Genomic DNA, 13924 nt, shown 5'->3' on the forward strand with positions numbered 1-13924 from the left:
TGGAAAGACAGGAGCTAAAAATTCATGTCAATATGGCGTGGGACCAGTGACTTGGGACGCCGAGGGAACGCTGTCAATCCTGTATAATACAACAGGTTCACCAGTAGCTCCTATGTTTCCCGTCACAGGGCGATACGGCTTGGGTCTACTCGATTTCGATCTGTTACATCGCCAGCATAGGCTAGACAGGTGTTTAGCAAAGGGGACAATCTTGAGCTCATCTAGGTCATCACATAGGGCATCATCAGGAACACACAGGTAACAAATGCTCGGAACGGTGGTCGATTGTTGTTTGCCAATGCTTTCATCATTCCCTAATGACTGATTTTGAGACCGATCCACGCCAAACCATGCACAAATGACGCCTGAGAAACCCCTTCCAGCTGCAAATTGCTCGCGTGGTATATCGGAAGAGACGTAGCACATGACCGTTCCTAACCCATCCTGCCAAGGTTTCTTTAAACCTTGAAACCACGGGACCTTCTGCGACCACGGGCACGCTCGAACTTGCGGCCCTTGGACTGGACGTAGGGCTTCTTGTTCTTGTGGGGACCCATGCCGAAGTGCTTGACGGCCTCACGGGCGTTCTTGGGGCCACGGAGCAGCAGGGTGTTGCTGCCGGTGGGGGCACGCAGAGCGAGCTGGTCGAGGGTCAGAGCCTCACCGCCGGCAGCGAGAATGCGGGCACGGGCGGTGGCGGTGTATCGCAGGGCGGCGATGGTCAGCTTGGGGACCTCGAGGAGACGGTTGTCGTCGGTGATGGTGCCGACAACGACAACGGTCTTGCCCTCCTGGCCGCGCTTGGTCTGGCCGACAATGCGGGACAGAGAGACGGGAGGACGGTTGATGCGGGACATAAAAAGGCGTCTGAGGACGACCTTGTTGAAGTTGGCATCGGTACGGCCTGTAGCGGGAGAAAACAGAATAAGTTAGCATCCGACTCGGCCGAGAAGTTTTCTCATCTTGGCAGACAATAGTCTGAACGCTGTGTTCCTTCCGGGTATGGAGGTGAGCGGTGTGTGTAGGGGTGACTTACGGGCCAGGAAGCGGTACAGCTTCACCAGGAGCTTGAGGTAGACATTGTCGCTCTTGGGTGCCTTGCGGTGAGTGCTGCGCACGTGGTGACGGTCCAAATCGATACCTGTCAGGCCATGGTTAGCCCCATGGTTCTAGTATGCTCATGATCGGGACATCGTCATCCAGCGAAGGAGAGATTTGCCCATTGGGTCGCAGGCTGCGAGAGGACGAGAATCGAGTGAGGTGATGGCCGAGGCGGGAAGGATGGGCGAGAACGAATTCTCTTTCCCAATCCGCTCCCGCCCATGCGGCATCGCACTCGACTCGAGACCGCTCAAGCAAGCCCACTTGCACACATAAATTCCAAGTAAATCACGTACCCATCTTGACGAAGACTCTGTCGCGATTGTCGTTGAATCGGAGAGTCGATGGGCTGAGGTTGTCGCTGGTCGGGTTAGTGGTCGAGAAAAGTTTCGTGAGAGGGCCCGCTGAAAGGTGGGAAAGTGCGATTCGCACCGACCGTGGGTTCTGTGGGTGGGCGGTGAGGGGCGGCAGTTAGGGTAAAAGTTCAAAATTCGAAGCCGGGCCAACTTGGCCAGCCCGCCCAGCCTCTACCCATAGTAGGCTTCTTAGTGGCCTGAAATTGCAGGCGACAATCACCCGTCAGCCGCTGCGACGCGCCAGCTGACGAGTGTCGTCCACAGCTGCCACGTCTTTAGCTCTCGCAGATCTCATCTCAGAGAGCCAGTCACTGTACATATCAAGCCAGCATTGCTCGCAGATCGCTATGCCCCAGGAGCAATGCTGGTTTGGTCTGTACTCTCCACCTCTGAACTCCGTTGTACGCTGGTATGCGGTCCTGGCTGACATTCTGGTAGCCGCCTCGCTTGCAATAGATATCCAGTCATCCCAAAATCTCAAGTTTCATTAATTCAATGATATGGAGTTCTTGGGCAGCGAGTGGAACATCTTGTCAGACAAGCCATGCTCTACTGCAGCTTTGCCGCCACGAAACAAACCAAAAAAAGAGCCCTCTTGCGATGCATGTATGCCAAGCAGATATATTCCATGAGCGTCACGGGTAGTTCCATGTTCCGTCTTCATATCTCTATGAACCCCCCCATCCAGGCCCACCGGGGAAAGGCCGATCCGACTTCTGTGTAGACCCTACTCCTCTAGTATACCTCTTTGTCTAACCTTCCTCAGGTGATGCTCACTAGTCCCCTCCCACACCAAAATATGTAACCTGCCCCGAGGGACTGAGCCCGTCGGTCTTCCGCCCGGGGTCTGGGCTTGCTCATGAGTGAGCTTGACTGAGCAAGAATAGCTGCCCGTCCTCGGTTATGCAATCAGTATGCTGCTCTATTATACTCGATACAGTTCGACCCCACTCCGCCTTGGGTATCCAATGGGCTGCCGAACACATGCGGGTCTCTTATAATACGAGAGGCTCCGCTCTCAGTCCAACCAGGAAGTCCCTGGTCATCTCAAAGCTCAGCCAGTTGGCAGCCATCGAGGGGGCTACCTTGAGTAGATTCGGTACGAGGCCTTTGTACAGGCCTCGGATGCCCTCCTGGGTGACGATGACCCGGACAGCGTCGAATATTCCCTTGTACTGGTACCCCATGCCGGACATGGTGTTGATCTGGAATCTTCGCCGTAGTACATCACTGGGGAAACTGTTAGCTCATCACCTGCCCTCTGTTCCCCTTTCATCTGTTCGCTCGGACTTACAAGGGATAGGTGCATGTTTGCGCAACTGCACCGGAGATGCCGCCAGCTAGTAGCTTTCGAACCGCGCTGGGGTTCTGGTCGCCTTCAGGAGTCAATATTTTCCGTACATATTCGTACGTCATGAAGTTGAGCCCGACCTGAAGCGTCGTTAGCACAATTGAACAAGGAGAGGGCGATTGGAATCGTACATAGGGAGCTACACCGGCGACGGTGGGGACGATGCCCCGGTAGAGGGCCCGGATGCCTCCCTCCTCTTTGTACATGGCCACCATAGTAGGCCACATTCCGGGTAGCGTTTTCGGCCTGTCGCCCAGAGCAGCGAAAGACGCTGTCTGAATTGACAGTCGCGTACGGACGATGTCCAGGGGGTATGTGAAAAAGACGGATGTAATGCCTGCTATACCACCACACACAAGTCTTTCTAAGGGGCTAAGCCCGGCGCCAGGAGTCTGCTCGAAGAAGTGCTGTAGGCGAGAGGTCGTTAGTATCTGCGGATGACGGCGCGGTGAGGCGCATCTCCGAGCTCAGACTCACCCGCTTGTAGAGGTTGTAGCTGCCGAACTGCACGGCGGAGTAGGGAACGATTCGGATGCAGTTTGTCCCGTTTCCGGCCATGAAACCTCTCCAACCTTCTTCCTTCCACATCTTCGCCAGCGCCTTGCCCACGGATAGCTTATATTCGTTGCGGCCGGCGCTCTGGACCTGGTACAGGATCTTCAGCCGTTCGAGGGGCGAAACGACGGTTCGCGACACAGCACCGGCAACGCCGCCGCCGCAGAACGCAGCGGTGACTGGTTGGGAGATGAACTCGGTGAAGCCGGTCATCTTGCTGGCCACCGGCGCGGGTGTCGGTGCGGCCTTGATGGCATTCTCGGGAGTCTAAGTGGTCTACAAGTCAGCACCGTTTCCCCAAACTTCACCTCCACGTAGACGCCGGGGCTGTGGCCGCCTCGTGGAAGATAATTGCGCACCGTTGCCATCTTGACTAGTCAGATGGGGTGAGAGCTGCAGACGGTAGTTGCGACGCATGGGCGGGTGAGGACCGAAGGATCTGCGTCGCACGAATGCTGAGGTGTCGGGAGGGAGCTGCTGGGCTACGAGGACCAGAGCATCTAGCTGACGAGATAGGGATGCTGTACTGGAATATAGATAATGTTCGAGAAATCACTGGGGTTTGTAGGCGTTCATTGGGCAATCTCTGGCGGTTCGAACGACATAGCTAAGCTCGTGGCATGTGAGGTATTCCCAGGCGGCGATGACGCGGGTTGTGGGTGGATCGTCTCCAGAAGTTGGCTGGTCCGATGATGTCGGGAAGTGGTCGCCAGGTGGAAGACTGCGCTGGGAGCGTCCGGTCAGGGGAGCAGCAAACGAGCGTGGTCGCCAAAGTTGTCACAGGACATGGAAGTACGCAGGTAGATGAGAAGGTTCACAACAGAGGCACGCGAGGACACAGGTGCTAGGTCGGCGGGCCCTTGACGTTAGATTCGCAGGTTGGTGTCGGCTGTGGTCAGACTCTTCTAAGAAAAGCTCCTACCAGCCGGGAGGGATTGATGGGCGCGGTGTGGCTCAGTAACTACAAGGCACAAGGCACCTGGAACCTCCAGTCAGCTAAAAAGTTAGCTCCCCCCAGGCCTGGGCGCAGTGGGCGGGCAGGGGAGGGGCCAGGCTGGCTGGGCAAGCTGGGGCCAATGTTCCCGGCTTCGATGTTCCTACGGACAGGTCCCCAGGTTCTAGGTTGTCAAGCGACCCTATCAACCCGCTGCCTGGGGTCGTCTGAGTCCTCCGCAGAAACGTCACCGGCTGATGAGCCGCCCCCCGTCAGGTACTGAAACTCTGCGTTTCGTGTCCAATTGACCGATCATTCCAGCATCCTTCGGACGCTGGGTGGAAGGATCCTGAGTTGAGATGAGATGACCTGCAGACCATTGAGAGCCGCCCGCCGGGACGAGCCTGGGGATCCCGGGCAAACGTGCCTAACTAGGTACTTCTGCTTTCGTTGTTGCAGCACGCCACCGACTGGCCAGCGAACTTAGCCTCCTGCACTCGGGACTGGTGTTCCAGAAGTGCTCAAGTGACGAAGGATGGGACGGCTGAAGCTAGGTACTGGTCTGACTGTTCACCGTGTGTTGCACCTGAGATCAAGTCATAGACCCCACGACGTGACTGGCTACACAAGATACAGTACCTTACAGATCCTTTTCCTTTTCCTGGGCGCTGAAACCACGGTACCATGGATTCGGGCAGCAGCCAAACCCAGACATCATCAGATTGCGCAAGTGCGGTAACTCGTGTGAGCCGGACATTCGGGAATCTTGATTGGGTCAGCGACAAGCCCGGTGGGTTGCCTGCCCCAGGTTTGGTCTGGAACTACTGTGGTGTGAGATCTGCAGCCGAAGAATGCCGTTCTCGTTCGGCATAGCAGCTGCACCACCGGGTTGGATCGGAATGCCGTACCCACACGGCCTGGTCGCCGAGCGCTACTCCAACATCAGGGTCGCGTGTCGCGGCCTTGCCTTCCAATCCCGAACCTCTGCTGACGAGGTGCAGCTCTGTTTATGGGCAATGCCCTATCGCTCGAGATAACCAGGGGTATCAATGCGCGGGCTCTGCCAACTAGATGTCGTCGTCAGTCGGGTTTGGCGATTGCTGGCCACTTTCTTCAACCAGACCGGGGGCACGTGTACAGCTCCAGATCCTGCTAGCGCCTTATATTGTAGAATCCGGGGTAAGTGGTCTAAATGAGGTCACCAGGTACCCCGTCGAGTGTTAGTGGACCTCATGGCGGTGAAGTCGTAGACAAGTGGATGGCGGGAGTTTGTCGTTGCACTGTTCGTTACTCTCTCGCTTACTCCAGGTCCGATGCGCCAAAGTTCTACCTGAGCTCCCTTCGTTCATATATTCCCAGTGACCGCGATGTAGAGAAATCGGGCGCTCTTCTCCGCTTATTACAACAAAAGACTATCTCATTCACACAGTGCAATGCGTCATACTGAAGTAAACACTGAATGAAGTAGCATCAAGCCAGTTTTAACTACCTATAAAATGGGTGAGCGCGGAGCTCCAATGGTATTTGCCTCTGAGCATGTCTAAGGTGGCAGCAATCCCGCCAGAACAATGCTCCAAGGCACCTGCTGTCTATCGTAGGAGGGTTCGCGGAAATTCGAGGGAGCCGGCCGGAACTAGAAGATGAGTGACATCCCAGAATAACAATGCGAATCAAGTGCCAACCGTGAAACGAAAGATTACAGACTTTTGACTTCCCCGGGTACGTTCACGAGCACCAGTTTTCTTTTTCTCTCTTACTGTCGCGCTAGTTATCTACTCAGCGACATCCAGGTCGTCGTGCTCGCGTTCGCGGGGAGGGGGGGAGTCGGCAGCTATCGCGCACTCGTGTCAGCAAAGCTACTACTCGGCCTGGATCGTATACAACGGGGGGCTTACGCTTTCTGTCATCGCCGTTTGTTCCATTCTCGCCGCGGCTCTCACGACGATCGCGGTCACCGCGGTCATCGCGCTCGTCCTTGCTGTCTCGATCACTGATGTTTGAAGTTTAGCGCATGTCGGGAACCTTGCTTAGCACTCTTGGCTGAGGGAGTTGAGGGAGTCGTACCGAGGATCGGGGCTTCGGGAGCGGTCTCGGGTGTCACGTCGCGAGTCACGGTCGTAGTCTCGATCACGGTCGCGGCGGTCGTCCTTTCTAGGGGGAGAGTAGTCTCTCGTGCTGCGTCTAGGAGAAGGAGAGCGGCCGCCGCGGCGGGGAGATCGGCCACCACGTCGAGAGTCTCGCGAATCGCGGTCACGACCCGAGTCGAAGCGCCATGAGGCAGAAGGAGGAGTGCGTGCCCACTGCAAGCTGGGTTAGAAAAGGGGCGAGTCCCGAAAAGTCACGGCACAGGTCAAACCCACCTCGATCTTCAAGATCTCATCACGAGCCAGTCGCTTGTTGTGCATCTCGTAATATGCATCGTCAGCGTCACGGCGGTCTTCATACTCGACAAATGCGAACCTAGCGGAAGGTCGTGTAAGCATCGACGTACAGTGCCGGTCTCCGGGGACATTTTGGGGGAGTGTCGCGTGATGACTTACAGCCTGCTGCTAGCGCTGCGCGGAGCTGGAATGTCGCAGCGGACCAGGCGACCATAGCTAGATAGGAGCAAGTCAGCAATCATACCTCGCAGAGAACTTTCCGTGTCCGCATCGAGTGCGTCCGATTTCGATGTCCCGCCACAGGGCTGGGGCGGGGCGGGGTCGGCTCGCGATGCACGTAAACGATATATAGGTCCGACCGCTCGATCGAAGGAGAGTCAAAGTGCTGCGACGACACAGATGGGGAGGCGGGCGAAGGTGGGAGGGACGAGGAAAAGAAACGACTCGAGGACCGCCGGCAACCGTGGGTGGACGGGCGACGGAAACGGGGACGGGGAGGCGGCTGGCTGGGCTCGAGGACACGACGAAGAAAGGTAGGCAGGCAAGAGCATCGCAGGCGGGCGAGCGAGGACGGGCGGGCGGGTCGGTCGGTCGAGAGAGATGCCGACGGTTTGATGAGGTTTTGTTTAGCTGACGTACCGTTCGAATTCGTAGGCGAGGTCGCGGGCGCGAGTGCCGTGGCTGAAACCAGTCACGTAGAGGGTGGTACCACCTCGGGACGACATGGCTGCGGCAGGCAAGACAAGTTGAAGGCAGAAGGGCTGTGAAGTGTAACGGAACAAGTGAGTGGGTGGTAAGAGTGAAGACGCTGTTCGGACTTTGGCCTCTCGAACTGTTGATGGGCTCTTCGGCTGGGTGATGTTGCTGGAGGTTGAAGTCGGCGAAAAGAGTCGGTTGGCTGCGAGGCAAGAGTGGCGGAAAAACTTTGCTTCCGAGTCAGAAAGTCCAGTCGGGTGTGAAGCTTTACTTATGACGTTGGGCAAGTGCTAAGGAATGCTAACTTCGATAATGAGGCTACTGTGTGGGAGGGGCTTTGATTGGTCTGGGCTCCTGCACTACCCAGGTACGGTACCAAAAGCACCACCAGTATACACGTGAGCCTCGTGCCTGCTTGTGCATAACAAACAGTAGACTGGCTACAGCCGAGACTACCACGATGTAAGCATTGCAAGAACACACGTTCACTCTTGCTGTTGCTTAACGCACAGGAGACTGGCTGCCTAGGTACGGCAAAAGACTACCTAGGTACTTCTTGACCGAGTTGCAAGAACGCCCATTGATCCCAGTTAGCTGCTCTTGTCTGCAGCGGCCTACGCCCACTCCTTTTCTCCCTCCCCTTCCACCCCATCGTATTGACACTCTGATTTACACTCTTATTCTCTATATCTAGGCCACCAAGTTCATGTCACTATGAATTAACTTTCCTTAAGGTTTTCTTCAATTCGTTTCTTATTCAGAGGGTATCTCCACCAGACTTTTTCTACAAGCGCTTTCTAAACTAAACGAGAAAATAACTCCTTTCCCTTATCGTACCAGAAAGCTCCCCAAACCGTAGTCCCTAAGTCCCTAAGTGTTTCCAGCGCTCCTCCTCTCTCGGGGTGACCAAAACCAAGCCTGACCCAGAAACCAAAGAAATGAAACGAGTATCCCTATGACTGCGCACAGTAGAATCGAAGATAAGAAGAGGATGAGTGCCTATTAAACACCGTACATCATAATAATACACCGCTTGCATGTCGAAATTGTCGCATGACTGTCTCCTAATACCCACCGTGCCGTCTTGATCGCCCGGTGCCGATGTCAATGCGGCTCATTTCATCCACAAGCGCCCACTCGTCAGGGCCGCCGCCGCCGCCTGAAGGTCCGAGCCCGCCGCTCATGAGAGGGACCTTGGCAGGAATGGGCGGGCCGCTGCCAAATGAACCGCGTGGCACACCAGATTCTCCGTAAGGGACCGCATAGTTCTCATAATCGAACGTACCAGCCCGGACCAACGCCCTGGGCGGTGTGCTGTTGCGCTGATGAGCAGTCGCAGGCCCAAGTGGGTGTGTGGCCGGTGGAGCCGGTGCTGGCAAAGCCGATACCCTGTGGTTCTTCTTCTGCAACCGATTGCGACCCGTGCTCTGTGGCGGTGACGAGTCTACATCTGGTGTGATGTACGCTGCCGGAACCGCAGCCATGGATTTTGGTCTAGCCGTGATCCGGATCTGTCGACGGCCAGAGGGTGGCATCGGCTGTGCGCCCGCAGGCGAAGGTCGAGAACTGGCCTCGGCCTGCTTCGGCTGTTTGGGCTCTGGCTCGGGTGCCCAGGTGTCCATGGGAAGGTGGTCAGATGGGTCAACTTCTCGTCCATCGGCAGTGACGATTTTGCCATATGCATTTGTGTACTCGGAGCCTTTGGTTTCCTCCTTCGCTGATACAACCGAAGGGTTCAACTCATCATACGAGTCCGGTCCGAAGGGGACTCCCGATAACCGACGGCCTTCTTGTGGCGGGGCAGGGCTGACCGACTTCCTCTTGATGGTGTGGGTTGGATTCGGGCTGGGCGAATGCCTCCGCGGGTTAGCCATAGGGGCCGGACCCGATGGTGTCGTTGGGCCGCTCGAGTACGAAACTCCGTAACCCCTCGATTGGGAATGGTGGTGTCCATGAGGTGAAGGCTGAGCACCGTAGTTTGCTGGCGGCTCGCTGTGCTGCCTTCCTCGAGCTGGCGTGGCCATAGGCGCGGGCTGGGTATAGCGACGCTCATGCCTCCTATCCTCATGGAAGCGATCTGATATCTCCTGCGACAGGATGGGATCAACTCCGGGTACAAGGGTGGGTGGCACCGGGGGGATGTCGAAGTTATGAGATCGATGAACCATGGTTCCATCCGGAATATTCTGGGGCCCAGAATATGGGTCTGAGTTGGAGCCGTATGAGTTGGAATATGTATGTATAGGGTGGCTATCATGGTGATGATCCCTGGAAGCCACTGGAGACGGAGAAGCTGTGAAAGCATGTGCTCCGTATTGTCTTTGCGCCTGCACTGGTGACGGGGTCGTGAATTGGCCTGACGCCGCGCTACCTCGGCCGCTGATGTTCAATGGAGCAGGGCTAGGCACGGAGCCGTAGTGTAACTCGTCGTGTTGCTCCTGGCGGGAACTCAGCCGGCGGGTAGTAGGTGGAGTCCAGGACTCGGGAACGTCTTCCACCGTGGGCTGCATAGAGCGCTGTTGATGATCATAGGGCGAGTCGTAAGAGTGGTGTCGGGGTGGCGACGGATGGCTAGGGTCCTCATATGTCAACTGCTTGGCCATGTCCGGCGCCGAGTCATAGGGCCGATATATGGGCCGCCCAGGGTAGTGGGAGGATGAAGCAGGAGAGGGCACGGCCTGCACGGAATGGCGGTGCGCTTCACTCCTCAACACGTCGTGCCTCATGGGTGTTGATGGTGCCCCTTTGTGTTGGGGAGAAGGCTCGATTCCCCTGGCCATATCGTAAGAGGCGCCGCTGTTGTTCCTAACTCTGTGGACTGGTGGCGGAGGCGGACGGTCCTCATCCTGGACGGGCTGCTGCATTGGTTGTCGGGGTCCAAGGACAGATGGCGAATGCTGGTCATAGCTAGGCTGGCCATGATGTTGAACACTCCTCTGGTCGTGCTCCGACGATCGAGAATACTGATCCTGGCTGTACCGACGATCATCCTCCAGGGCAATGAACTTTTCGCTCCTGTCGACCGAGCGATGGTGCTGAGGGTCGTCTCTGTGCGAGGGAGGTGTTGCGTATCGAATGCCTTGATCCGATGCTACAAACTGCTCCTGCTGGCTGAACCGGGCAGAAGGCGGCGTGTGGTACTCCAAGGCCTGAAGAGGGGACTGCTTGGGTATGAAGGTGGCCCCGGGCGGATTCGGCTGGGGCCTTGGAGGTGTCTGTGCATGCTCTGGTCTGGCACTTGGAGCAGGCACTTCCTCGTGGGACCCTGGGTTGGTCGGCAGGGGACGCCTCTTCACGGGAGTTCGTTGCGAGCCAGCAGCGCCGTCTTGGTCAGGGGTGGCAGCGACGGGCTTTGGCCTTGCGGCGGCCTTCTCAGGCTTCGGTCTGGTATCGTAGTAGGTAATCTCAATGCGGATCTCGCCCGCGTATTTCCCTTTGCAGTTGAGGCCATGCCACTGGTCGTTCTGGCCACCGCCAGGCATCACAATGTCACGTAGATCAATCCATGTCTCTCCGATCAGCTCCGTCTTCTTGTCGTCGTTGAAGACGGACAGTTTGAGCTGGTAGTAATCAGGCGAGTCGTGTACAGTGAATCGAAGTTCTTGGTCCCTGTGGTGGAGAGACTGGTCAGCCCAGGGCTCTGTCTTGAGCTGTGATGCGACGCGGCGCTGGTGGTCGAGGTATGGACTTACCACTTGGGCGTCTGGCCGCCTCGCACGTCTGTGGTCGTCTTCTTAGCCTCCTTCCCCAGGCGCGCGGCAGTGTAGGGGTCCTGCTTCCCAATCGTCTTCCTGTTGGGTAGATTCTTGGCTCGGTCGACAATCAAGACCAAGGTTCCAATCTCCGGGCCATCGACGCTCATGTCGGAGAAGATACCAGCGGTGTGCATCCCATTCAATGGGTTCGTCTTGGGCTTAGCGGCCATCTTTGCTGGTGGTGGTGGTGGTGATGGTGGAGGTGGAGGTGGTGCTGGCGCGGTCTCGGCCGGTCATCTGTTTCCAGGGGTGAGAGCTGGATTGAAGGAGAAGTGGTTATTGCTATTTTGCTGAGCCGGGCAGCTGGGGCGTATGTTTTGTTCGGCTACAATGAGCGGCTGGCTGGTTTCGTCGACTTTGTTGACTTTGGACGGCTGAGATTATTTACGCCTGCGGAGCTAGCACTGCCCGGGGGACGGAAACGAGTGAAACAGAAAAAGTACTACTGCGAAAACTAATGAAAATGGCGACGATGTCCACCGTGGAAGACAATTGACCGGCTCAAGCAGCTAGGCATCCGTCCTGCAGCACTGGGGGGAGGAAAGATGCAGACGGCAAAGAAGATAGAGGGAGCGAGAGGGAGAGAGAGAACGGCCTGCAGTCGAGAAAGCCGATTTCGATTGGAGGTTGCTGTAATGTATGCCGTGTGGAAGTGCTCGCGGGTGGCTGGTTGCGCTGAGCCCGGGGGGGTGCGAAGTGGGAGGCTGGTGCGGGCAGTGGAACGCAGTGCAAGGATCCGGGGGGGCCAATGGGCGGCAGTGGGTGCCAGTGGGTGCCAGTGGGTGCCGTGGGTGCGTAGCTCGATCCAGCTCGGGCCAGAAACAAGGGCCTTGTTTAGTGGGACCCATGGCGTGCGGCGCCAATCACAGCCGCGCGCCGGGGTTCGTGTCCTCGGGCCTTGGCCCTTCTGCTCGCGGTGGGCCTTCAGCTGCCTGGGATTTCACCCAAACAATTGGCCTTGGGGATCGAGAATCGTACGGCAATTGCTAACTAGCTGCTCGTCGATTCTTGTATCGGCACCATCTCGATATCTTTGACATTGCGTTCCCGCTTTTCATTATCCTCCGCCCTGCCGGGCCTCCGGGGCCCAGGAGCACCGTCCTGCTGGTGCCTGACGCGTCCCGCCGAGGCGCAGTGCTGGAGGCACATCCATGGGCAGAATTGGGGTTATGACGTCCGATCACAGCCCTATCTAGCACCAACCTTGAACACTCGATCCGCATCCGTCGCTGCCTCAGCCAAATTCTTGCCGAACCCCCCGCAAAAAACCTCAAACACAACGGCTGCTCGGTGTCCAACGTCTACTAACGTCGTTCGCTTTCGGTAGCGCCCTCATTCCTTCCAGAACGTCTTTGTAACAAACCTGTATTGCGCCAGCAGTGAGGCTGCAGCAGATGGGGCCGGCCCGATCGTTCTACACATGCGTTCATCGTCGGGTGTCAAGCGTCGTGTTTCATACGTACAGTGACTGTAGCCAAGCTGTCGCATACGTCAGCTTTTGACTCTTCTAGGCAAATGTTCGGACTTCCAGAAGCACTTGGCGGTTCGGGAGCATCGGGATGCACGTGGCCGCAGAACTGATTAATTAATAACAGTCTCTTACTGTCCCAAGATCAAACGTCACACCCACATTTCAGCAGCTCTAGGATGTGGCCAGACCAACAGGCGAGTCAGCTCCCACGCATTTGGATGCTTAAGCTTTCTTGAATCAGAGTCTCCAAGATCACGTGTGATTTTGGACTTTATATTACTTGGCTTGCGACCTATCATGTCTCCATTTCGTTGGCTAGCAGTCCATCCCCGGCTCCTCGTCTGTTTTCATGTGATATATCCCACGTCAGTAGCCCATCCTCTACTGATCAACAGGGCTTTTTGACAGAGTCTATCACTAGACTTGAATGCGTTTGATGCGAACTTCAAGTCAAGGGCCTCTGTCTCAGGTGAAGGAGAGTTACTGCATCTCGTACCTAGGATAACTCATGTTCATGACCCGCAAACGCAGCGCTGGCCGCTGGTGATGGAGCAGAGATTCGGATATCTCCATAATAATCGGTCAACAGTTTCCCGATCAACTCCCGTGAATGCTAGAGACAAAATGTAGTGGTTGAACTATTCATAACAGTTGAAATAGTCGAGTCTCAAGCGCGGAAGTTGGCTGGAGTACGGTGTAGATATCTTTGAAAGTCCTAACTCCTCTTCTCGATAAATTTTTCGCCCACGTGAAAGTCTATTTCTGGTAAATCACCTTCATTTTTATCACCCATTACCGTCTAATTAGTAGTTATGGCAACGCTCTCCCGGATGGTGATACAATGATTGCTAACTAAGAGGGCAGAATTGAAGAGAGTATTATTATATATTGCTGGAGATGCATATTCAACTCAGCCAGCCAACATATACTAACAACTTACGTGAATAACAAACAATGAGCCAATGGTTCCCAAATTATTCAACCCACAATTTGTTGAGGAGGTACGGATCAACTACGGCTAAGGCATGCTTACTTATACGATCAAGTTACGGGAATAAGACTAGTTTGTTCAAGTTATAAAATGTCAATTGCATATCCGTATGCTAGATACTGTTCATGCCAAACGCCGCGTTGAACTTGAGCGTCAGATGATTCGCTCGGATATCATTGCCCATCATAACGCCAGAAACCAATTACTGCATCTGGTTCAACCGGTCCTTGGCGGACTGCTTAGCCTCCTCAGAAACATTCGGGTTCTTGGTGGTGCTGAGCGGATGTTAGGTCATTTGAACGCTTATTGGGGTTTTTTTTTTTTTTTTCTTTT

General features: G+C 55.8%; 4 protein-coding genes across 4 annotated transcripts; all 4 read right to left on the reverse strand.

Annotated features, from left to right (window-relative positions):
- Positions 1–458: 458 nt before the first annotated feature.
- Positions 459–1401, reverse strand: JN550_011422 (uncharacterized protein; the record flags this gene model as incomplete). Its single annotated transcript, XM_049309785.1, has 3 exons — positions 459–904; positions 1037–1141; positions 1398–1401. 3 exons carry the CDS (start codon positions 1399–1401, stop codon positions 459–461), a joined length of 555 nt encoding a protein of 184 aa, XP_049166652.1.
- A 1051-nt stretch (positions 1402–2452) lies between these two features.
- On the reverse strand, positions 2453–3731 carry JN550_011423 (uncharacterized protein; the record flags this gene model as incomplete). Its single annotated transcript, XM_049309786.1, has 5 exons — positions 2453–2687; positions 2752–2888; positions 2940–3215; positions 3286–3630; positions 3672–3731. The coding sequence occupies 5 exons, from the start codon at positions 3729–3731 to the stop codon at positions 2453–2455; spliced, it is 1053 nt and encodes a 350-aa protein (XP_049166653.1).
- A 2338-nt stretch (positions 3732–6069) lies between these two features.
- JN550_011424 (uncharacterized protein) lies at positions 6070–7403 on the reverse strand (the record flags this gene model as incomplete). Its single annotated transcript, XM_049309787.1, has 6 exons — positions 6070–6128; positions 6193–6287; positions 6362–6597; positions 6658–6757; positions 6838–6894; positions 7318–7403. The coding sequence occupies 6 exons, from the start codon at positions 7401–7403 to the stop codon at positions 6070–6072; spliced, it is 633 nt and encodes a 210-aa protein (XP_049166654.1).
- Positions 7404–8438: 1035 nt separating this feature from the next.
- On the reverse strand, positions 8439–11299 carry JN550_011425 (uncharacterized protein; the record flags this gene model as incomplete). Its single annotated transcript, XM_049309788.1, has 2 exons — positions 8439–10983; positions 11067–11299. The coding sequence occupies 2 exons, from the start codon at positions 11297–11299 to the stop codon at positions 8439–8441; spliced, it is 2778 nt and encodes a 925-aa protein (XP_049166655.1).
- Between the last annotated feature and the right edge of the window lie 2625 nt (positions 11300–13924).

This window comes from Neoarthrinium moseri, assembly GCF_022829205.1.
Source record: "Neoarthrinium moseri strain CBS 164.80 chromosome Unknown scaffold67_Wmoseri_CBS_16480, whole genome shotgun sequence".
Taxonomy (NCBI): domain Eukaryota; kingdom Fungi; phylum Ascomycota; class Sordariomycetes; order Amphisphaeriales; family Apiosporaceae; genus Neoarthrinium; species Neoarthrinium moseri.